The sequence below is a fragment of the Urocitellus parryii genome, unplaced genomic scaffold (assembly GCF_045843805.1).
Source record: "Urocitellus parryii isolate mUroPar1 unplaced genomic scaffold, mUroPar1.hap1 Scaffold_43, whole genome shotgun sequence".
In the NCBI taxonomy this organism is placed as follows: Eukaryota; Metazoa; Chordata; class Mammalia; order Rodentia; family Sciuridae; genus Urocitellus; species Urocitellus parryii.
This window is the reverse complement of record NW_027553833.1, coordinates 3,014,466-3,040,018: the sequence shown is the minus strand read 5'-3', so window position 1 is coordinate 3,040,018 and position 25,553 is coordinate 3,014,466. Positions and strand designations below refer to the sequence as shown.

Sequence of the window (25,553 nt, the reverse complement as noted above, 5' to 3'; positions counted from 1 at the left end):
ACTTCTAGGATTTTTGGAATTGTATGATTCTGCAAATGAAGATTCTGAGAAAGCTATAGAAAAAGTGGAACAATTTCCTGAAGTCTCCCAGGATGTTGAACCTGAACCTAAACCAGTAGAAGCGAACTCACAACAAATTGAAAGTGCATTCTCAGAAAACACTTTGGATCTGGAGGAACAATTTTTGGCTCCGAAGAACCATCCTCATGCAGATAGTCAAACAGATAATGCTCAGGGTGAACAAACCTCATTTGAGCTTTTTTAAGAAATACTACCAGATAAATTGAAAGTGCCAGAAAGTGAAAAAAACAAAACCAGCAACATTTCTCAGAAAGATTAAATGAGAAACTAATGCACAAAAGTAGACCTGTTAACAGTAAACATTTTATGTTAAAATTATAAAAGGGCTTTATTAAACATAATTTCTTAATCATAAAATACCTGTACTAGATCATGTGCGTGTGGAGTGACTAGCATAACCTTTTTTTTTTTTTAGTATTTAATCTCTTTTTATGTGGTGCTGAGGATCGAACCCAGTGCCTTACCTGTACTAGGCAAGTGCTCTACCACTCAACCCTAGCCCTAGAATAACTTTTAATGGATAGCTTGCCTGAATTCCCCTCCCCAGCATTTATCTTTCGTGGATACCATGCTCTTTCCAGTCTCTTGGGGGAGAGGTCACTTATTCTGGTTTTACTCCACTGGATTCTAAGGTCCTTACATTCATATTAATCAAGGATGGAACCAGGATGACAAGCCTTGTAATGTAGTGCTTGACACATAGAAGCCTTTCAATTAAATATTTGTCAAACTGACAATGAGCCAATATCCTGATAAAAGCTTTGTTTCCTGGTTTCATATTTGATCATCTCTATCCATTGTTTTTCAAAATGAAATATTTCAACTGAGAGTATATGATAAGAATTCCAGAAGGACATAAAGCCATTGGAAAATTTACTTCCCAAGAGTGCTAATTTTACCTGATAATTGGGGGAAGAAAACAGTTGTACATTTAATCAAAGCAGATATATTTTGGATAAAGAATGCAAAGTGCAAGTGAATGTTCAGGGTAGAATATGAAGCTGTAAAGAGATAATCTTTGCTCTGGATCCTATTGGTCTATGTCCTGAGCTCAGGAAGGAGATAGGTTCACCATTTGGCTCCTAGGTCACTTTGAACATATTTGAAAGGCACATTAAGCAAGCTAGACTTATGGAATTCCCTTCTCTATACTGGTTCGTTGAGACCAGCACACTTGTAGATGAAAGAGTTCCTGTTATTTCTGAGCAGAATAGACATTTCACACTTTTGTTCTGGACCAGAATTCTCTTCTCCACATTTATTCATGTGGGTGTATGTTGGTTTGCCAAGGGAAGGTAAGTTATTGAAGCCTCTATCATAAATGTATTTGTTTATGAAATACTTTGGATTAAAGGCTTCTTTATAAATTTGACTGTATAGTTCAGTCATCCTTTAAATGGGATGAAAACAATTAACCCTCCCGTATCCTTGCCCAGTTGTTCTCGTGGGCGCATGCCAGGACATGGAGGGCAGTGTTGAGGTATCTGGAGCTGTGTGCTGAGGGGGAGTGCTGATCATTGGGCTTAAGTGGGGGTAGATAGTGTCATCCATCTGGCTCAATGCATTCTTCTCCCTTGTAGAGATGCAGACACCCCATGAAGATGATTTTCCTAAAGAGAACACAAATCGTCTTAATAGAAATCTTCATGAAGAGCCTCCCCTCCTGAGTCATCATTTTAATATGAACCATCCTGAAGAGCCCAGCCACTTGAGTCAACCTGTGACTGAGGACATGGGTGTTTCAGAAGTGTCTAAGATCCCAAATACTGAGAAAGTAGACCCAGGTAAAGCTTGCCAATTTTTATCTACAAAGCAGAGGCATTATCATAATGAAGGCTTTCAAGGACATTTGTTGCCAAAGGTACGAAATAGAGCAGAGCGTGATATAGGTACATGTGAGTTCAAAAAAAAAATCTCTTAAGTGAGAGAAAAGCAAGAATAAAGATGAACAGAAATCAAAAATAGGCCAGAGACTGTAACTCACCTAAAAGCAAATGTTTAGCTATGACTAGCTTGTGTAAACCATTTACAACTAAAATATTATTCTTCAAAGGCCTTATGCTCTAAAACTGTAGTTTTCAACCAGACCAACAGCACCAGAAACTCTGGGGGTGGGACCCACAATCTGTGTTTAGCAGGCCTTCCAGGAAAGTCTGGCCTGGTACAAGTTAGCTTGAATAATCACTGTTCATAGTCTCATAAATTCTGTGTTTTTTCTCTTTTCTTCTAAATGGAATATAATATAGCTAAAGTCCTGTTTTGACTTGCTTCCTGGACATGGTAATTAAACTTTTTCAAATGCAGTCAATGGTCCAGATCTTTATACTATATACTTACAGGAAACAGTACAGAACTGCAATCCATTTTAGATTTACACTTATGAATACTTCATCATAGTGCACAGTATCCAGTGGGAGATGAGAAACAATTTTTCAAAAAAAATCCCCAATAATGGCATCAACAGAATTCTACTTTTGTGTTGCTCACTCTCATTTTATCAGTAAATTAGATGATGACTAATTGTTTTATTTTATCCATCCAGTATGGTGCTATGAAGCCGTAATTACTGTATTTTGTGTTTTTAAAGGTTCTGGTCTGTAAGCATAGCTATAAGCATTATCCTGCACCAGTGCAGGGCTTGGCAGCACTGATCTGAACCCCCCCCACCATTTGCACACACAGAGTGTAGGAGAACTCATAGTAGGGGGGGGATTCAGTTAATGTGAGAAGGAATAACATATCAGTTCTCCCATTTTCCAGAAGACATTGCATCCATATATGAACACTACTGACTTCTGAACTGTCTTTAACTCCATAAGGTTCTGAAAATGAATCACGCACCATTAAGATTTGTTATTTTCATGCTCCAAAACTTTCAAGATTAGGGATAACTTGGCTTACAAAATTAAGAATGAATTATTTCCCTGGCCTTTTAGGTTCCACCACAAAATGATGTCAATGACCTTTAATAGGTAAAATCTTCCCAAATGTCATTTAATGTGTCTCAGGTGCTGAGATGCTGAGCCAATGGGGCAGACTTCACCAGCAGTCAAATTCATAGACCAATAGTGAATGGAGGGTCTGGGGTTGTAGCTCAGTGGTAGAGCGCTTGTCTAACATATGAGGCACTGGGTTTGATTCTCAGCACTGCATACAAATAAATAAAATAAAGGTCCATCAAAAACTAAATAAAAATTAGGCAAAAGCTTAAAAATATAGTAGTGAATAGAATCTCAGGGTTGAGAAAGACCTTAGAGGCAACTGGTCCAACTTCTTAATAACTGCATGTTGGACTCCTGCTGTTTTATCAAACATACCCCAGGCTCATGTAACTCATACTGAAATTCCACCCCTACAAGCTCTCAGGTCTAACTGGAATTCTACCTCATTCACAGAGCCTCAATGCAGGTCTGTACCCAATTCCCTTTAGTCTCTCTTGGTATTACTGTGTTCTTTTTAAATAGCTGTCATCTGTCCATTCAATAAATAATTGTTGAGTATCTCTGCCAGGTGCCAGATACTGTGTTAAGCCTTGGCTCATTCCACCTGCAAATCTGCAAACCAAGATTCCCTCTCTTTCAGCTTTCCTAAAATTTTAAACACAAGTTTCACCAGCACTAAATCCATGTTTTTTGAATGTGACCCTGTCTATATATCTCTGGTTTAAAAATTTTCCTCGAGTAAATATTGTTCTGGTAGCAGTTGTATGGCCATGGAAGTAGTGGAGAGTAGACTGGAGATTGTTCATTTTATAATTGAAGGGTCTGACAGCTCTAATTAGGATTTTGAAGTTTTCTTCTCTGTGTTAATTGTCTTTAGGAGAGCCACATATTCCAGGCACTGTGACTCATATATTTAGTGAAATACTCAATGAATATTGAAACTGAAGAGAGACAATTCTTATTCTATAGCATAAAATAAAATAGCCATTTCCCCTTTCAATTTTAGAGCTACTTATAACAGAAGGTACTCCTGTTGATGCTGCTGATACAGAAAACCAACTAGAGATAAATGTGGAAGAGCCAGAAGATGCCACCCTTTTGGACAGCATACTTTTCTTGTTACATTCATTCTTGCTTTATTTGTCTAAGATGGTAAGTTTGACATAGTTTCTTCAATTAGAATGTTGATTATTTATTAGTTTTTAAGTGGCTTCTGGTCATGAAGTGAAGAACTTAAAATGTCTTTATGAAAATGACTCCTGACCCTTTGAGTAGATAGCTCCTGGAACAAAAGCCATAGGGGTGTGGCTTTAATGGCTACTTGGTTTAGCACATGAGGAAGATTTGCTGTCTACCAAGGCTGGACATTTGCACACCTGTAAAAACTTGGTTCTTCCCCTCAGAACCTTTCATTCTGGCAGGGAGATAACAGCATTCACTTGAAACACAGTAAGATAATGGCAGAAAGAGAGGTATTTATTTGATGGTAGAACATTATTGTCCATAAATGCATTTATTATGGTTGGAAGGGTGATCAATAAGGTCAGAAAGTAGTTGAGATGTGTTTGAAGCACAGGCAAAGGGCAAACAGGAGTCTGACATGTGGTTTGTTGTTGATTAGACAGGCTGGGGTGGAGGACGGTGGGGGAAGCTGGCAGTCAGAAGAAATGTGTTCAGAGAAATGGAAACATGAAGAAAAGGATATTCTCGGAGGGCAGGAGAATGTGAATAGTTGGTGTTGTAAAGTGTGAAGTTGGAGGGGGATGGGCCTGTTGGAGAGGCCAGCAAATCTTAAAGGAAGTCATGAGCCAAAGTAGCATTAGACCATTAATAGTGGGGATCCTTAGAAAGTTTTAAGAATGAAAGGAATTAGGTTAGATCTGTTTCTTAGAAAGAGTCACTTAAGGCTGATCTTTCTAAAGAAAATCATGATCCAAACAAGACATTTAATCTGTCTAGAAGCTTATCTAAGCATTTTAGGACTTACCTCCCCCCCATTGGTATTTGTTGATATTGGACTTTTAGAATTTAATTATAGGAATGAGAAAGCTTTTAGAGGTTGGAGAATTTAATTATAGGAATTATAGGAATGAGAAAGCTTTTAGAGGTTGGAGAATTTAATTATAGGAATTATAGGAATGAGAAAGCTTTTAGAGGTTGGAGGGCCATTGTGACAGTAATCCTCCTCAACTGAAGTTGTTTCCTGTAGGTTGTGTTATTTCAAGGCTTGTGTAATAAATATGATGTTGTTGTTTTCCTTGTAAAATGTATAGATTTTGAAGCCAGGTAGATCTGATTTCAAATCCCAAGGTTATCATTTAGAAGTTTGAGCAAATAACTAAACTTTTGAAAAAAGTTCTCATCTGAAAAATGTAGATAATGCTTACTCCAATCATAAGAATTAAATGATTTGACAAGGTAAAATGTCTGGTGAGGTGTCTGGCACTTTGAAGGGTTTTACCCCCACACACCCCCTAATTCTCATGTAGGCAGTCAGAAGGTGTTTATATAAGAGTGGAATGGAAGTAAGATTTAAAATCTTATACATATATCATCATTGTTTTTATTTGTTGCCATAAAATTAATTAGTTCTTTCATATAGTTAAGTTTTTGTCTTAAATGAATTTTTTAAATTCTAAAAACCAGGTTATCAGAGAAAAGAATGATCCAGAGGGATTCTAGCCAGGTGTTAGACAATGTGATGATATAGGGCCTGTTACAAACTGGAAATGTATGCTCAATTTAAAGTATTTAGATTCGGGCTGGGGTTGTGGTTCAGTGGTAGAGCGCTTGCCTAGCATACATGAGGCACTGGGTTCGATCCTCAGCACCATATAAAAACAAAACAATGTGTCCACCCTAAAACTAAAGATACATAAATAAATATTTTTTTTAAAGTATTTAGATTCATTATACTTGAAAACACTGCAAGAGAACAAAAAATATGAGACTGCCAGTATCCTCTCTCTTGAAGAAGCTATTGGAAAATATTGAGGAGGTGGTTTTCTGATGAGGAGGTTGGTTTAGAATTGCCATGATTCTTTGTGACTGTTTTGTTATAAATTTAAGGTTTCCCATTTTTTCTAATTTGTCTGTTTCAGCTGTTTACTACATTGCCTGATGATACTCAACCTGGGCCTGATTTTTATGGACTACCATGGAAGCCTGTAGTTTTCACTGTTTTCTTTGGGATTGTATCCTTTCTCATTTTCTTTTGGAGAACTGTTGTTGTTGTGAGTAAATTGACTTACTTATACCTTAGCACATAAGCACAAGGATTATTTTATATAGTCACTGCCCCCCCCCTTTTTTTTTTCTTTTTCAGTTGCTAAAACACAAATTAGTGGTTTAAGTCAAACTAACCTTATAAAATAATTTAGTGTGGGTGCAGTTGGTAGAACTGGTAATTCTTACAGCCATCCTAACCAGTAGTTTCATATGTATCAGAAGTCTTAAAAGTGGGATAAAAGATGGGATAGGTTAGATAAATATCCTTTTATGTAGCATATATGTCTAGTAGTCTATCTTAAAGAAATAACTATGCTTTGAAGATTTTGGTAATGTTTTTCAATGGAACAGTGTATTAGATTGAAGACTTAGCACAACATAATTTATTTAGGGGTTATTGTATGTTTGATTAATGGAATAGTAGGCAGATTTATTTATTTCAAAGCTTTGAGGTACAGAAAATGCTCACAATTAAATGTGAAGTGGGGAAAAAAGCAGAAACTAAGATTTAAATGTTGATGAACTGTATGTTAATATAAACACATATAAACAGGGGGAAATGCTGCAAAGAAATACAGTAAAATGAGAAAAAGGAGATGAGATAATTTTTCCAGTCTTTTATATAAATTTTCCCAGATTTTATGATTTGATCATATGTTCAGAAAATACCTTTTTATTTGGAAGTATAGATTATGTGTTGTCCAAAAATCCATTAAATGTTTTGTTCATTAAGTTTTTTTTTCCTGAGCAGAATTAGTCTATGTCTGTGTATGTGTGTACATATATGTATAAGTGTGTGTGTGTGTGTGTATAGGCTTATACATACTTATGTTTGTACTGTAGGTTATTCTGTTTCATAGTTATTTAACATAATTGGAAGAAAATTATTTTAGGTAAATGGACTTTGCATATGAAAATCCTAACATTTAAAGAGGCCAAAAGCATTGGATACAAATCTTTTCAAAACTGAGTGTTCTTTTTTCTGATTTCTTAATTATTTCAGACATATCATTGTTAAGATAAGTTTCCTCTCCTTGTACAGTTGAGAGTAAAATCTCTTAAAAAGTATTCCCTTCTTAAATAGAAGAATCGTTTGCCTGGATTCCTGTGAGGAATTTTCTAATCTCATTGAACTTTGTCTCAGCTAAAAGGAAAAAGGAAATAGAAGGATAAAGAGAAGGGAAAAACATGAAACCATTTTATATTTCTCTCTCTTGTTTCTTTCATTTCAAGAACTGCGGTACCTGTTTCTCTTTTCACTAGGTTATGTGGGATCTGGTTCCTAACTTGTTGCTCCTCAGTTTCAGCATTTGACTTTGGAACTTTAGTCCCTACCTTAGATGACTGCTTTTATGCTACTTCCCATTTTCCTCTGTTGTCATTTTGAGTAAAAGGTTAGCAAGGCTATGACATTAAAGAAATGTTCATTTATTTCTGTGTTGGAGTTTTCTGAATGCAATTTCCTATTACGAAGATCCCATGGATGATCCATGGACACATCTGAGTATCCCATCACCATTAATAACATAAGTTTGAAAGGACAAGTAATATGCTAAGTTACAAAGAAATTTAGTGATGTTTTAAAAAAAATTCTGCTTAGGTTTTATTATCAGGCAGTTTATTGCTGTCTTTTGGAAATGATTGTTTTTGTCCTTTCCAGAATATGTTAATTGTCATTTCTCTTGTTGCTTGTGCATTTTCTTCTAGCAGTCTTCCCTTTCAGATTTCTTGCTATATATTTAGTGGTTTGCAGAAATAAGATGATGTAGCCTCTTAGTTTCTAAATTCAGCCAATAGCCAAATTTAAATTGGAGTTCTAAGATGTTTTCTGGTGAGTGAAAGTGGCATATCTTAGTACAAAGATTATGCCTTTAATATTGTTTCCTCAGATTCCTTTTGAATAGTCATTGTTTCTAGACTTTATCCTGGTTATTTAGAATTGTCAAGTAAATGATTTTGAAGACACACACACACACACACACATATACACACACACATCTTTACTGTGAAATAAGGTACATATCTTAGTGTTTTTATGTCAGAGGCTATTTATGAAATCTCACTACCAATTAAATTTAAAAGGCTTGTTAACTTGTTAACTTTACTTATTTTTAATCCTATAAATTATTATCCTGAACCAGAATGTTATTAAATTCTCACTTGGTTATGATTCTGACTGTTGTTTTAGGAATGCTGTTTCTATTGAGCATATGTTTGACATCAAATTTAATCTTTTTTCTCTCTTCTAGGTAAAAGATAGAGAATATCAAGGTAAATTTTTAGGTTTCTTAAACTTGTAATAACCCTTTGTATTGGTGTTTGTTGTGTGTTTTATGTATGTTAGAAATAGATACAGTGACTTTTAATGTCTATTATCTTTTTTACCTCCTGAAAATTTTACTATTCCTAGGTTGCTAGCATGGATAATAGAGTAGATGATGATGGTTCCAACTCTGAGATAGGAGATAAAGAGGAGGAACAAATTGTGGATAGGGAGATGATGATAAGTTTTAATTTGGGGCAGATTAACTTTGAATATTGATGTAATGCAGATGTATTACATTTGAAGAGTATTTCTATGCTAATTATTTAATCATGCATTAAGTAATTGAGTAGATAATTTAAAGAATGGTAATGTGAATCAGTATGTTTTCATTTCTGTTTTTCTTTGCAAAGAATGAAATGATTCCATTTTCTGAAAAGAAAGTGTTTTGAGAAGGGAGGAATATCAAGCTACAACACTTTACTGTATTTCCCATCTGTGAAATAAGCTTAAATTGAAATATCATTTTGGATGGGAGGGGTACCTGTGATTGAACTCTGGGGCACTCTACTGAGCCACATCCCCAACCCCCTATATTTAGAGACCAAGTCTCACTTAGTTGCTTAGTGTCTCGCTCTTGTTGAGGCTGGCTTTGAACTTGGGATCCTTCTAGCTCAGCCTCCTGAGCCACTGGGATTACAGGTGTGCACCACTGCACCCAGCAAAATATCATTGTTCTTATATTTTTCTTAAATTTTAATAATTTTTATACTCTTATTGCTAATAAGCATAGATTGCTTTTTAAAAGCATAATAGTTATGCTAAGAAGTATTTCCTCATAGTACCATATAACATGTCTTTGCTTTTAGTAGATTGAGTAATTGAATTTCATTTAGTGATTGTAATAATCTTGTGTATTTCCCCCTTTTAGTCATTGAACAGCAAATTTCCAAAAAGATGAACAATTTCATGAAAGAAAATGAAGAACTAATGCAGAAATTGTCAAATTATGAACAGAAGGTATAATATTTTTTTTGTTTCTTTCTCCCTTGGTTCTAGCATGAATCATTTCTACCTGTTTTAATTTTAAAATCGTATTTTAAAATTTTTGTTTCATTATTTCCTACAAATCATCCAAATTCTAAACAGTCATATGTATTAAGTACTGCTTTCTTCTGGAAAGGGTCACTTGTCTGGAAGTAACTTGTATAGTAGCACTATAATTTGTGTATCTTAATTCTGAATGTTTTATTTACATAGATGAAGGAATCAAAGAAACAGGTCCAAGAGACCATGAAAAAAAATATGATTCTTTCTGATGAAGCAACTAAATATAAGGTAAAAATCCCTTCTTTGGGGGGAATTACATTCTAAACTCAAAAGTAAATGTAATGAGTGAGTAATATTGATACCTTTTTTTCCAGGATAAAGTGAAGCTTCTTGAAAAAGATAAAGAACTTCTGGATGAGAAAGCTAAAAGTCTTCTTGTTACGTTAGCATCTGAGAGAGAACAGAATGCTAAGAATCAGGACTTGGTAAGAGTTTCGCTGCTAAGTGTTACTGCAATTTGGCTTTTGAAATATTTTGTTAAATTGGTTAAGTTGAACTTAGTCCAGCTGTTAACTAAAGTAAGATTAGGAGTCAAGGAAGTCGAACCCACTTCTGCCCATTTTGTGGAACTTTTAAGTACTGATACAACAAATTATTTTTATGGGCCTAGGAAATATTTTTATTCTCAACCTTGGATAATTTTCATATTGCTTTGCTCTGCCCTTGGAAACATGCAGAACAAGTAAAAAACTATTGTCCAGTTGAACAGTATTTGTTTACTTTTTACTTGAAAGAGTAATGAATTAATCAATTTTCTGTACTTAAAAAAAGTTTACTTACATACTTCATTTTCAATTTCTATAAGTTTCTGTAATTACATAAAAGTTGCAAAAGATAGTAGAGAGTGTGTTCTGAAATATCCTACCCCCAAGTAAGCTTGATCACCCAGCTGAGGTAGTATTTATCAGATTTCTCCACTGTAAAAATTCTTTCCAATCCTTGTCATGTTGTATTCTTTGGAAGTTACCATGCACAGCCCACAGTTAAAGTATGAAGAGTTACAAGCCCAGGATGCAGCTCATGGTAGAGCACTTGCCTAGCATGCATGAGGCCCAGGATTCAATCCCAGGCATTGCAAACAAAGATTGCAGAGTTATGTCCACTTCCTTAAGGAGCAAGTATCTTTATAAATTTTTTGGAATTCTTCTGTATGTGAGATTAGTCTATTCTTCCTTAAATTTTATCATTTTTTACTTCAGATAAGAAAATTTTAAAAATGATCTTGGGAAATTTTTTTCTCTATCACTAGAAAAAAAATTACTAATTTGAACTGGTTTACTTGAAACAGTAATTAATTATAGTTAATTTTCTATGCTTTAAAACATTTTATTTACTTATTGCATTATGATTTTCTATACTTTGACCTTTTTTTTCTGGTTATCTCACAAACAGTAAGGTTGTGGATGCCATGAAATATTTATGACTTCATTTTCCCTCATCTCTTTCAGTTCTTGATTTTTTGCTTAGTCCAAATCTGGATCCCCCTGCATTTACCTGAAATGTAATGGGATGGCTTGACAAAAATTTTGTTGTGTTTATCTTTTTTAGTATATATATGTGTGTACACACACACACACATATATATATATATATATATATCAGTATTTCTACTGAAATCCTAATGCATATTTTGTGTTCTGTTTTCCCCTGGCAGATAATGGAAAATAAGAAATCTATAGAGAAGCTTAAAGATGTCATTTCAGTGAATAATTCTGAACTTTCAGAGGTAAAGCTGCCAACTCTTGCTATCGGATATTAATACTACATCTTAATTTGTTGCGGACCAAAAATTTGAGGTGTGCTAAAATGTGCAAAAAATGAGAACTATATGATGTCTGGTTTGGGAAAGTATAACTTTGTTTTTTCTTTGGAATTAATTCACTAACTGTAGTGTTTTGCATTAGCTTCAAATTATCCTTACTGAAACTAAGCTTCATGAAGCGAAGGTGAAGTTGGAATGCAGGAAGCTTCAGAAAGAAAATACCATGCTTAAGAAGGAGAAAGAGCAGGTAAAGAAAATTTGATGTCATACATAATGTAAACTAGAGAAGTGAATATCATTATCTTGTATCTTTCTTGGATCTGTTTCTGAGGTAAGGAATATTCATGTAGGACCTTTTCTAGATATGCAAAGTTTAAACAATGCTCCCCAAATTGAGTGCATATATATGTTCTCCATCTGTTTTGGATTTTTGGATTATTGCTTTTCTTATCAAATATCAATCAGTTATTAACTTGCATAGCCTCAAAGAAACTTTTTAAACCAGAAAATTAAGTATTTTATGATCCTGTTTTGAGTAGTTACTGATTCACCAGCCAAGGGAAGATTACATGATAAGGAATCTAAATTTAGGAGACAGTCATATGTGCCCAGCCATTCCTGCTGGAGGTAAATTATTTGAATTGACAGCAATTTTCTGGGGAATGCAATAAAACAGGGTCAACTTCCTGATAGCTCTGATGTTCTTACTGCAGCTGTGAGAGTTGGGGCCACTCTGCCCTCTTCCTTAACCAAGGTCTCAAACCCCTCGATTGACGGAGTCCACCGAGGAGTATGGCTCTCTATTTCTTTGTCTAAGTCTTGTAGTCCTAATGTATCCAGTGCAGAAACCCCTACCTAACCCATATGAATTCATGTGTTTTGACTTTTCAGTTGCAGCAGGAAGTCAAAGACTGGAGTACATCACATGCTGAGCTCAGTGAACAAATCAAATCATTTGAGAAGTCCCAGAAAGATTTACAAGTAGCTCTTAGTTACAAAGATGATACTAATAAAGTAAGTTTATACTCCAAATACATGTTTCATCTCATGAATTCTCCTGAAATCTTCTGAATTAAAATCGAGAGTCTTCCAACCTTTTGCTTCTTTTCTAGGCTTTGACTAATTACATCACACAGTTGAATCGGTTACAATGTGAATCTGAATCTGAGGATCAAAGTACAGATGAGTCAGATGAATTAACCAATGGAGAGGTAGCAGGTGAGATCAGTCTCTGGGAAGTTGAATCCTTTTTTGCTTTCCTGTCTTTAATTAAGTATACAGATGCCACTTTTCAGCTGGCTGAATTTCTTCTTAAGCTTCAGGGTTGTAGACACATCACTGGATCTATAGATATGTCTGTTGCATTGGCAGAGGTGGGTTGCTGGGGTATAATGTACCAATAGGCATGTGAAGAACACTGACTTTTTCTATCCCATTGAAAACTAGTAAGTACAGTGCAGCTACAATAGTCACATCCTATACCTCTAAGTATTGAACATTGTACAGTAAGAGAAATTTATTTCTTAACTTATGCAGATGATACTTGATTTTGATACTCATCATCTCTATGGCTCTGTGGTTTTAAGGTCCACAGTCAGTCTTAAGAGTCCGGAGGCAGTTGGAACCATAAACTAAGGCTGTGAGAACAGAGGCTAGAGACTATCAGAAAGCTAGAGAGGGAGTGTAACAGTGTTTACTGATGAGGAAAATATTTCCAAATGTTTTCTCCCAAGTTGGATATTGCTTACATAGCAAGTATTTCAAACCACACCTGGTAGTAGATTCAGGGAGAAAATGTAGGATTGAATCTTTCTAAACAAGACACTTACTTACTTGCCCAGGTGAAGATAGATCTGAGAGAGAAGAAAAGCTTTTATCTTACAAGAATAGCAGAGATAACATTTTAGTTGTGCAAACTAGAAATTCACCTTTTTTTTGTTTTTAAGACAGACATAGTACTTCTATTTATTTTTATGCTGAAGATCAAACTCAGTGCCTCACACATGCTAGGTGAGCACTCTACCACTGAGCCACAACCCCAACCTGAAATTCACCTCTCTTTTTTTTAAAATCTAAGCTTGCAATTCTCTTAAAAGTCATTAGTCTAATCAGTTTAATTATTTAATTGATTTTTTTTTCTTCCGGTGTTTGAACACGATCATTCTTTAGTTTGGGGAAGTTAGGAGAATATAGAGTTAAAAGTAAGGAAAGAAAAAGCTAAAGTCTTTTGTTTTTTAGGTGATCGGAACGAGAAGATCAAAGATCAAATTAAGCAGATGATGGATGTCTCTCGGGTATAGTTCTTTGTAAGAGTCCCATAGTGCCTGTGAATTCTTCCTGTGCCTCACTTTTAAGAATACCTCTCTTTTCTGCAATTTTTAGACACAAACTACAATATCAGTAGTTGAAGAGGATCTAAAACTTTTACAACTTGAGCTAAGAGCCTCGAAGTCCACAAAATGTAATCTAGAAGGTGGGTTCTTCTTGAGAAGAAATTACCATGTTGGAAAGACTTAAAATTTTATTAGAAAGATAAAGAATGGCTTCTTGCTTTCATGCTTCTTACTTTTCTTGGCACTACTCCCTCAAACAAGTTCTTAAGTCCTTGTACACATATAGAGATAAGCTGTTTTATCCTTTACAGACCAAATAAAGAAATTAGAAAGTGACTGCAATTCACTACGGTCTTCTAAAGTTGGACTGGAAGAGGAATGCAAAACTCTTAGGCAGAAAGTGGAGATTTTAAATGAACTCTACCAGCAAAATGAGGTGGCATTACAAAAGTAAGATTTTCATTGTTTGTTATTGTTATCACTGTGTGAACTAACAGATAATTTTATCTTTTCTTAAGATTATTTACAATTTCTTCTAGTTGTAATAAGTAGAGATTTGTCTTTTTTCCTTTGTGTTTTGTTTCCTATAAGTTGCATTTTTCTTTCCATCGTCAGTCTTAAGAGTCCTGAGGTAGTTGGAACCATAAACTAAGGCTGTGAGGACATCGTAATCAATTGTCAAATTCATATGAAGGCAGGAAGTGGTAAACTGGTATTAACAGTCACTGATGTGGAAATACCTCTCAAAGATCTAGACCCTTTCTATGATCCCACTATTTATTTTAATTACCTTTCATTGTGATCAGTTATGTAATTCTAATGTTTTGAACTTGTATCTCTAACTCTGGACCTTTAAAAATACTGAGTGATTTGGAATGACATGTTTTAGTAGAATAAAAACTTCAAAAAGGAATAATATTTACTTATTGATGGTACAAGTTTTGGACTTGAATATCTCAGATGTTCACACTAAAAATTGAACTGTGGCAAGGACCTTAGGAGTTATGATTACAGAAGTACTTGTTTGTAGTATATATTTATATATTAATCTTCTCAGTGTGGAGCTAGTTATTTTTTGAAAGTTCATTTGAAGTTTTTAATCCACAAAAATACTTGAATTCTCTAAAAATAGGTTTTTTGTGTCAGATTTTATTTATTTGCACCTGATTTTACTCTTTAGCATTTATATATATATTCTTTTATATAATATATATAATATATAATATATATATATAATGTATTATATATATATATATATATATTCTTTTATATAATATATTCTTATTAATTTTCTCTATAGCCACTTGAGTGGACTTTCTAAAATATAAGTCTGTCCATGTCAATATGTGCCTGTGGTTTATGAAGAATTTGCTTTCTATTTGATGACCTGTTCTTTTTTTTCTTCCTTGTATCTTTTTAATAGTTTAAATATTTTTAATTATTTTCCTCATCCCCTGTATAAGCTTGATGTAATCCTAAATTATAATGGAATTATAATTATATAATTATAATTATAATTTTATTCATCTTCTCATAATTTAAAGGCCATGGTATATATTCTGGATTTAATAAAAACCTGACATAGATTAATAGGTTTATTATTTTTTTTTATGGGCTTTAAGTAGCTCCTGAATCTGATAACTGTTGTGGCATTGTATGTTAGTACTTCATATACTGTGAACTCCACAAGACATTCATTCAATTTATACACATTTAAAGTTTCTGTAGTTCTGCATTCTACACTGTTGGTTTCTTATTTGAAATTATTTTCATTCTATTTGAACATTGTCCTTTAATGATACATTTGATTATTGTATCAAAGTAGTACAAGGATAAATAGAGAATAGTATTTTATCCACTAAATATTGCTACCTTTATAATCTGTATTAGGTTGACATGAACTTCATGATTAGAGTTAAAACCAGTTTCCATTTTTAAAGGATCTTTCTTTTGGCTACTGAATTTTGACTGTTACTTAGTTTTAGCAATTTAAAAATATCCAATTAATTACCATCTGTTTTAAATTTTTTCTTTAAGGAATCCATTATCATTGTTGTTTGGTCTTATCCCTCCCCTAGTTCCTGTAGTCATTTCTCTGTTTTTTTTAACAGTTGTATTGGGAAGTGCCTAGGTGTAGTTTTCCCCACCCCACCCACTTTTCCTCTTGCAGTTATGTTGCTTGGGACCATTAAACATTTCTTGAATTTTCGAGTCTTTTTCTAAATGTTGATTTTACCTCATTCTCTCTTCTGATTATAATAATGCATATTAGAATTTGATTTCCCCTGCCTCCTACATTCTGGATTTACTTCTTCTGGATATTTTCTTCTGACCTATCTTAAAAGCGCTAGGATTTATTTTACTTCCCAAATCTGCTGCTAAAATCATTCATTGAGTTTAGGATTTTAAAAAGTTCAGGGTTTAAAATATTATTTTAGTTGTAGAGGGACATAATATTTTATTTTATTTTTATAGGATTTTTTTAAGAGAGAAAGAGAGAATTTTAATATTTATTTTTTAGTTTTTGGCGGGCACAACATCTTTGTTTGTATGTGGTACTGAGGATTGAACCCGGGTCCCCACGCATGCCAGGCGAGCGCGCTACCGCTTGAGCCACATCCCCAGCCCAACACAATATTTTATGTATTTTATGTGGTGTTGAGGACTGATCCCAGTGCCCCACACATGTGGGGCACATGCTTCACCACTGAGCCACAACCCCAGTCCTATTTCAGTACTACAGCTCAAACCCAGGACATTGAGCCATGTGCTCTACTATTGAGCTACCTCCACAGACTCCTTGCTCTTTCTCATAAGGGACTAGTGTCTTACTGCTTTCCAAGCTATCTTTAATCTCATCATTCTGCCTCTGCCTCTTGAGTATCTTCTACTGTAGGTAGGTCACCACACCCAACCTTTTCTTGGTTTTATAGTTTCTAATCCTTTGACAAAATTCATAATCTTTTTTTTCCTCTTTTGTGGTGGTGGGGTTTGAACTCAGAGCCTTGTGCATGCAAGGCAGCACTCTACCTACTAAGCTATATTCCCAGCCCTGAAATTCATAATCTTGACTTTACTTTTTTGACTGTATAAAGCACAGTGATTTTAAAACATGTGCAGATAACCCCATTAGGTGGTTTCCTTTTCTGTGGTATTTTTTCTCACAGAATTTTGTCTTATGGAGTGCCTGGTCAGTTTTGATTGGCTAACATTGTTGTGATAATTATAGATGAAATTTGAGGACTAAGATGAAGTTATCTTCTTATAGAAAAGTGTTGAGGTTACTTGAGTAAGATTGTCACTTTAAACTTAGTCAGCAATTAAGATAATTCAAAAATGACTTGTCTTTTCAATGTTTCAGTATTATTCCTTTTGGATTTTTTGCCTGTTCATCACTTAAGTGTGCAGTATTTTCTAATCTAAACTCAAAGGCTAGGCCTTTTATTAAGGGTCCCTTTATTTGTAGCCCCAAACACTTGTTTTTTCCTCTAAGCCCAAGAATTGGATGAAGGCTTAGTTCAGACTCATTATATCTTTGTGTTATCTTCAATATGTGGGTAAACCTAGGAGAGAAGTACCTTAAAGTGCCAGCCTTACTTGTAATTCTGAGATTCCTTTTTCTAATGGATCTTGGCCACATCCATATATCTCCACTGCCTTTTTAGCTTGGATCCCTTCAAACACAATTTTATATTCTTATAAAGATGTTTTGATTGTTCTTAGTGCTCCTCAGACTAACTCTTTGATAATTGGAAACAAAATTCTCTCTGTCCTTCAAGATTTAGTTTTCTCCATATTCCTTCTTAAGCCAGTGGGGAAAATTATTATATTCCTTTAGGCATCATTTATACCTGAAACAGTGAACTCTTTTATTCTTTAGCATCTTACAAGGTAACTAGTATATTATAGCCACTCATAAAATACTTGCTGAAGAATTAAATGAGAAGCTATATAAGAATATATAATCCCCTTTTTCTATTTGGTATCAATAATCCTTTTTTACTATAGTTCTTCTGATTTATGGAAAATTAAGTTTCAAGTTAATTATCTTTTGAATTGGAACTATGGCTAAAGAGGGTAGTACAAGGATAGCAGAAAATAGTATTTTTTAAATCATTAAATGGGTCTACCTTTGTCTCAGTAGATGAACATCTTGAGTTTCATGATCAGAGTTAAAACTTGTCAGTAGATAATACTCTGATTGTGGGTCAGTTTGGCTTCTTTTTCTGGTTGACAGACATTATCAAAACTCAGATTGGTCTTTTTGCTTAATTACAATTCTTTTGAAATAGATATCTAAAGTGTTAAAAATGTTCTGTGGTTAATTGCATAGCTAAAAGACATATTCTAGAAGATTTTATGTTAGGTTGATCAGTCCTGATCTTCCAAATTGAAGTAAAGTGAGTTTTTATTATCTTACACACAGGAGACTTGCCCTTGGGGCACATGTTGTTTTCACATTTATTTTATTTACTGGTAAGTAGAGAATTAAGAGGAGAAGTTAGAAAATGTAAGTGATTTGCCAGAGTTTGATTTACGAAATTGCAGGTTTGAATTTCTATTTTATGTGCCTAAGCATTTTATAGAATTGTGGGAAGTGATATTCACAAAGAGAAACTTTTGATTTGATAACTGGCTTTATTTTAGGAAACTAAGCCAAGAAGAATATGAGAGACTAGAAAAAGAGCAGCGGCTGTCAGCTGCAGATGAAAAGGTGGTTTCCTCTGTACAGGAAGTTAAAAATTACAAGTGAGTTCAGTTTCTAAAGGAGGGTGTCAATGTCTAATGAACTAGTGTTAGCTTTCTTTTTAATCTTTTTTTACATTATGTAGATAGAAGAAAATAGCATGTAAGTATAAATAACGAGAGGATATGAATAAATTCAATTCACACAGGAGAAAAAAATAAATTTCAACTTAACAAATGAAAAATGTTAACAAAAATTTACTTATACCTAATGGGCAAGACCATAGGGAACTTGGTCAATGCAAACAGTTCTGGGGGGTTTGTATGTTGTAGTAATTCTTTAAGAAATCAGTTTGCTGTGTGATTTATCAAGACCCACAAAAGTGTGGCATTTGATAGACCTTGGAAATCTTCTATGGATATAATTTGAAAAAAAGAAAAAAAGTTTTAAGGAGGAAGATATTTCTAACAGAATTACTTGAGAACACACTGATGAACAGTTAAGGAAATTGTAAGTTATCATTCAGAATCTCTAGCAATTAAATGATAAAGAAGTTATTAGTATTAGGTTCTTATTTTATCTATCTATTTATTTATTTATTTATTTTTGATGCTTTACTACTAAGCTACATCCTTAGACCTTTTTTTTAACTTTGAGACAGGGTCTCAGTTGCATAGGTTCCCACTTAATTGCTGAGACTGACCTCGAACTTATGATCCTCCTGCCTCAGCTTCCCAATCATTGGGATTACTGGCATGTGGCATTGCACCTTGCCTGTAGTATTAGTTTTGATCACACTGGATTCATATAACTATAGAAATGTTTTTCTTATGTATGATAAAGTCTTTAAAAGTATAGCTGATGGAATAAAGGGAAAATGGTCAGAATGTTTCAAATGTTATTCAATTGTTGTAATTCTTAGGCGGAGAATTGAAGAGATGGAAGAAGAATTACAGAAAGCGGAGCGCTCATTTAAAAACCAGGTAGTAATTAATACAGTCCTGTAGTTGCAGAATTCTTTGATATCTAATACAGACAATTATAGGCTATTATAATGAGTCCCTAAAAACATATTTTTTAATATGTTGTCTTTTTCAGATTGCTATGCATGAGAAGAAAGCTCATGATAATTGGGTAAGATTTTTTCCCCCTTTTCTTTATTTTGTGCATAGCCTACCGCAACTGAATTTGAATATTTTCTCTTTAATAGCTCAAAGCTCGTTCTGCAGAAAGAGCTGTAGCTGAAGAGAAAAGGGAAGCTGCTAATTTGAGACAGAAGTATGTGATTTTGATATCTTACTATATGTTTTATAGTGTTTTAAGGTTATGCTAGATATTATCTATGAAGGAATAGATTGCAGTTTCATAATTCAGCCCATTCTTTCTCAATATTCAAGTCTATTGGAAATGACCCAAAAGATGGCAGTGTGGCAAGATGAACCCGTGATTGTAAAACCTATGCCGGGAAGACCAAATTTACAAAATCCTCCTCGGAGAGGTAGGGGGCACTTTGTAAAAGGAGCTATTTTATTTCTTGGTGCAGAATGTATGTAAATTACTTTTTACTTCTGTGTGTAATGGTTATGAAATAATCTGAATGATTTGCTAAAGCGGGAGGTGAGGGTTGGTGTCAGCGAGAAGGCTGCCTTAAAGTAATAACATGGCATTGTTGTCTTTAGGTCCACTGAGCCATAATGGCTCTTTTGGTCCATCCCCCGTGAGTGGTGGAGAATGTTCCCCTCCACTGACAGCAGAGCCAGCTGAGAGACCTCCTTCTGCTACTCTTAATCAAAAAGCTATGCCTAGAAACGGATTTGGTGAGCATTCACATGTTGCTTTATAGTAAACTACTTCAAGGTTTTGGTTTTTTTTTTTCCCTTTTGAATATTCTAATGAAAACATAGAATTTGGGCCTGTACAATATATAGAAGATAATTTCTTACTTTATCTTAGTGAATGTTTTCTGTAAAATCTGTTCTAGAATAGAAAACATTTTTTTTTTCCTGGAGGTCCCTGTATTGTTTTTTTTCTTTTAAATTTTACACTGTGAAGTGTAAACCTTTATCTTTAAATTAAATCTCTATGGTGTTCCTTTCCCAAATATTATAAAAGTAGCCTTAAACTTTATGTAGCATACATATTTCCAACATGAAATACTGAGTCTTATTTCCAATTCTAAATAGGACTGTAGTCTTGGTAAGATTGGAAGTCAGGTTATACAGACTAAAGAAAAGCCAGCCTACACATACTTCAAGTCTATAGCTTAAAGTTTAGGACCAGTACTTATTAATCTGCTGTTCTATCAACCCAAGGCAGTTCTTTATTTTACTTAAGTCTCTTCATAAATTGTGATTTATATATTGGGCAACCCATTTTTTTTAAAAAAATATTTTTAATTGTAGATGGACATGATATCTTTATTTATTTTTTAAATGTGTGCTGAGAATCAAACCCAGTGCCTCACACATGCTAGGCAAACACTCTACAACTGAGCTATGACCCCAACCCCTGGGAAACCCATTTTTCATGTTGCTTTCTAGTTATTGTTGAATCCTGACCTGACCTGTCCACCAGTGATTTATTTCTTCTGAAAAATACATACAAGGGCTCTGGTCTTTCTTTCCCAAGGGTCAATGGATGGACCTTTACCTCGTACTGGTCTTCTGAGGCATCTGGGAAACCCGTTGCCTCTGGTAAAGGGACCAAGTAACTTCAAAGAATCTGTAATTGTGGATGGATGATTTTTATTCTTTTCATGTTAGAATTAAGTCTGAATCCATTCTTTGATCTCTAACAGACCCAGGATGTGGTCCAGCTCACATGAATAGCAGTTCCAGAAGTTCTTCTCCAGCTAAGGTGACGAATGAGGGTGAGGTAAGTTCTGTAGTTACTGTGAATCATGTGGTCATGCAGGAACATGTAGCTTTCCTACAGTACTTGCTCTTTGCTTTATCCTTCTTTGTGTTCTATTTGTACTATCCCTTTTGTTTCTTAAAAAGCAAACTGTTCCCCAAGAACCTGAGACCCCCTCAGTCTCCACAATTACTTCTTTGACTGAGCATCCAGTTGGAGTAAGTACTTAGAGGTTGAGAACTGAATTGGGTTTTATTCTGTGCATTTCTGGGAAGGATATTCAGAGCATGACACTGATCTTGTTTGCTTTAAACTGCATGCAATATTGAGCTTACTTTTCTCATTAACTTGGGAATGTTGCTTAAGTGTGTACAACTATAATGAACTATAGAATGTGAAAAGTTATCACTCTAACTTTATATGGTGTTTTGTGTTGAATGTTCAACACAAAACACCATATAAAGTAAAAGTAAAGGCAAAGTAAATTCATTATAAATTATATAATTCATCATTTTTATTTTTGTTTGGAAGAATGTTATTTAAGAATTCCTTCATTTGTGCAAACCCTATTTTGAGTGATTTGAATTAGATTGGTATCAGATTTTCTGAAAGTGAAATACTGTTTCAGTGAAACAATGATCATCTGAAATGACCTCTTGAGCCAGTCCCAAGAAATGGTCTCATTTGTTCACATAAGTGTATTCTCTTGTAACTGTGTTGCTATTATATCCGGTAGGTCTTCTGCAGCTCTATAATAAAATAAATTTTTAATTGTTTAGTTTCAAACCCACTACTCATAGGAAATGATAAATCAATATCTCAAATGGTGTACAGTATATAGCACTGTGATGGAAAATACTTCTCAAGTTCCAGTGTATATATATTCCAGGAATATACATCTCTAGAGAAATCTAAGGGCACCTTAGATAAGACCCCAAACCCCTTTGTAGTAGAAGATTTAAAAGAGAGCAAAGACCCATTGTTAGAGAGGAGTAGAGGTGGGAAAAGCATGGCTTGGAGGCAAACCTGGGATTGAGTTCCTTTAATATGCAGTGTGGCCTTCAACAAATTATGATATTCCATTTGCTTTTGTTCCCTCTTATTTAAAATAAGACAGTCTACTTAAAGATCTCAGAGGTTGAATAATATATGAAAGACTGACTGAAGATACTCTGAATAGTAGCTATTATTACATGGGTAGAGAATGGATTTTTCATTTTATTCTGTTCATTCTTAATATGGAAGTAATGAGCTATTGTGATGAAAGGGAAGTGATGGGGAGGGGGGACTCCCTTTGAAATAGATTGTAGTGAATACAGCATGACATACTTGTCAGAAATCACCTCTGTTAATAACCTCTGCCAGTCCTCTTGCCTTTCCCTTTCCTGTGCAGATATAATCAGTAACAAACTGCTCCCTCTTGTGGCATCCTTCCAACTTCTGTAAGCTGTCGGTGGGAATACACAGGAGGGGTGGGTAGTTTTGTTGCACTGATGGTGTTCTCTGGACAGGTGCCTGTTTTGGGTTTTAGCTTTTATCAGTGTTGATACTTTGTCTTAATACATAGGAATTTTAAAACTTTTAACTGCTTTCAAATCTTAAATTGCAGGTTCATATGGCTATGAAAGGGCCCCCTCCTTTCTCAGGGGTACCCTTCATGGGACCCCCGATGGGACGGCCTCCACCACCTCCCATTTGGTATGGACCACCACTTCAGCTCGGTGGGCCTTTTGGGCCTCGGCCAATTCCTCCACCATTTGGTATGATGATCTGAACAGTAGTGATTGACTTATAAATCACATTCATCTTTCATTTCTATTGCTTGCTAAAACAGTTGGTTGCTATCTCAGGTCTTTACAATGAAAGGATAAAGCTGAGTACATTTTAACTTTTCCTCCAGTTTTCTGGAACATATGGGACAGTACATAATCTTATACTGAGATAGGCAATAGCTATCTCTCATAGACAAGGATAAGGGGCTATATACAGAAAAGCCAGAAATATTACTTCTGCAGATGTTTGTTGAAACTCTGTTGATATGCACTGCAATAGATGGAAAGGTGGATGAGACACATGCCATAACTTAAAATTTTGTCACAGATATGAAAATCCTATAACATAAAGTTTGTAATCGCCCATAATGGAAGCATAAGCAGTAGGTTATAGAATATAGAAAAGTCAAACCCTCCTTATCTTGAGAAAAGTCAGAGGGAAGTGTTAAAGAGGAGGATTTAACAGTGACCTAATAAATATTGCTGATTTAATTAGGTGGCTGTGGAAGGCCTTTTCCAGGAGGGCATGCACCTTGATTCTGATGGCATGTGTAAAGTCCATGCTGAAACACTTCATGAATTTTTAATGGATACAGTAATAAATAGTGGAATTTCCTTTTATCAAAATTTCTTTGATGTAGTAAAGTTCTTATTTCATAATCTATCATCTTGTCATGGTAATATAGTACTTCCAAATATAAATGGAGCTCTTGTGAGATAGAAATAATTCTGCAATAATATAGTAGGGAAAGAAAAAAGACAAGCCTGGAGCTAGGTAGAGCCATGTTTAAATCCTTAATATGTTGCTTCATGGCTGGTTGGTCAAAGGCTATAACTAAACTTGTTCCATCTCAGTTTGCCTCATCTGGCAAGTCAGGATGTTCACCAGACTTCCTTTTTATTTTCCAGGTCCTGGTATGCGTCCACCAATAGGCTTCAGAGAATATGCACCATGTGTTCCACCTGGAAAATGGGATTTGCCTTTTGACCCTCGTGATTTTTTTCCAGGACCCGCACCAGCACCATTTAGACCTTTAGGCTCATTTGGCCCAAGAGAGTACTTCATTCCTGGTGCCCCATTACCACTTCCAACTCATGGTCCCCAAGACTATGGGCCACCACCTGCTGCAAAAGACTTAATGCCTTCAGGCTTTAAAGATGAACCTCCATATACACCTAATTCTCAGATTAGTGAGGGCTGTTCACAGGCCTTAAAACAGGGCCCATAAAGTTAACCTCTGACACTTAGTCAGAAAATGGACTATAAACTATTCATCAAGTTAAAGGATTATTGGCTTCAAAATATAAAAGTTTATTTTAAATGGTTTATGTTTTTAGAATGAAGCTGCCTTGGTGCAGTATACATTTTGAGCCAAAATATTTTCCCCCTAAATATCCCCCACTTAAGCTAGAGTATCCTTCCAATTTTAAAATGTGCAATAAGGAATACCTTTGTTTTAGTTAATGTAGCATATACAATTGCTAAATGATTTAGAATGTCATAATTATGGACATTTCCTGTGGAAATGCTTTAAGAACATGTATTTCCATTATCCTATTTTTAGTGTATTCCAGTTGATAACAGAGAAATGGTGTTTTATAAGCTTGATTTTTTTCTCTTTCAATATCTGGTCGCAGAGACTGTTACGCTAAAAATGTTTACTCAAAGATCATAAACTTCATTTTCCTTCTTGCTGAAGTTCTTTGTTGTAATAGTTCATAAAAAATGTTTATTAATATTTCCCAAGTGTCTGTTGATTCATTGGAGACTTTGTGCCATTGGGAAAGCATGTCAACTCACTCTCAGAATCCACCCCTAGGCCTCAGAAGCAGCAGGGTCAGGCCTGCTTGGGGTTCTCCACTCAGCCCAGCTTTCCAAGACCCCTGTGTCCCTGCCTGCTGGAGCTTGGGGACCAGCGGCTAGGGCCTGTGGGCTGCCCACTGCTGCCCTGCAGCTTGGGAAGTGGTAGCACGCCTCTGCTCTCCTGCTGCCTCCTGCCACAGTCTAGAGAGCTCTCTGAGCCATCCTTACACCTGGGAGCCACTGCCCATCTTGGGGGGAGACTGACCCCATGCAAGATGTAAATAGCAACATTCTCAAATACCTGGGGAGGGCCGAGGGGCCTGGCGGGAGGGGCTGCAGGGTAAGGCCAGGAAGGGACACTGCTGTGAGGCAGGTGCAGGGAAGGGAGAGAGGAGGGAGGGTGCTGGGGGACTGGGTAGGGCAGAACTGGTAGGGCCAACACCTGGAGGGCCAGAGCCTGTGTCCCCACTCCCAGCTGAGGGGCAGAGGGTGCTGGGCTTGGGGCGAGGAGGGACCACCACGAACCCAGCTTAGGTGTATTCTGAGGGCGAGGTCGGCACAGAAGCTGCCTGACACAGCCAATGCCCGGGGAATTGGGGGAGGTGAAGACAGGTGCTGACTTCTCTCCCAATCACCAGGCCTGATGGGAGCAAGGCTGCCTTTTGCTGGGTGAGTACTGAGGGGGACCCTGCCTGGGGCTGGGGGCTTCCTGGGATCC

The 25,553-nt window shown here is 35.5% G+C and overlaps 1 protein-coding gene across 1 annotated transcript; it reads left to right on the top strand.

The window, feature by feature from the left end:
- On the top strand, positions 1–24,760 carry LOC144252443 (transport and Golgi organization protein 1 homolog). Its single transcript, XM_077794763.1, has 25 exons — positions 1–236; positions 1,662–1,865; positions 4,030–4,175; positions 6,125–6,256; positions 8,501–8,522; positions 9,446–9,534; positions 9,775–9,852; positions 9,939–10,049; positions 11,279–11,350; positions 11,529–11,633; positions 12,278–12,400; positions 12,499–12,604; positions 13,625–13,680; positions 13,769–13,859; positions 14,031–14,169; positions 18,367–18,468; positions 19,329–19,389; positions 19,505–19,540; positions 19,617–19,684; positions 19,804–19,904; positions 20,086–20,223; positions 21,204–21,280; positions 21,406–21,477; positions 22,869–23,019; positions 23,941–24,760. Exons 2-25 carry the CDS (start codon positions 1,664–1,666, stop codon positions 24,258–24,260), a joined length of 2,598 nt encoding a protein of 865 aa, XP_077650889.1. The 5' UTR covers positions 1–236; positions 1,662–1,663; the 3' UTR covers positions 24,261–24,760.
- Positions 24,761–25,553: the final 793 nt, after the last annotated feature.

What these genes read in the sequence shown, in the direction of transcription:
- LOC144252443 (XM_077794763.1), top strand. Translation starts at nt 1,664, where the DNA reads ATGCAGACACCCCATGAAGATGATTTTCCTAAAGAGAACACAAATCGT. An exon ending in ATGAAGCAACTAAATATAAG is followed by an intron (nt 9,853 to 9,938) that starts GTAAAAATCCCT and finishes CTTTTTTTCCAG; the next exon opens with GATAAAGTGAAGCTTCTTGA. An exon ending in AATGAGGTGGCATTACAAAA is followed by an intron (nt 14,170 to 18,366) that starts GTAAGATTTTCA and finishes GCTTTATTTTAG; the next exon opens with GAAACTAAGCCAAGAAGAAT.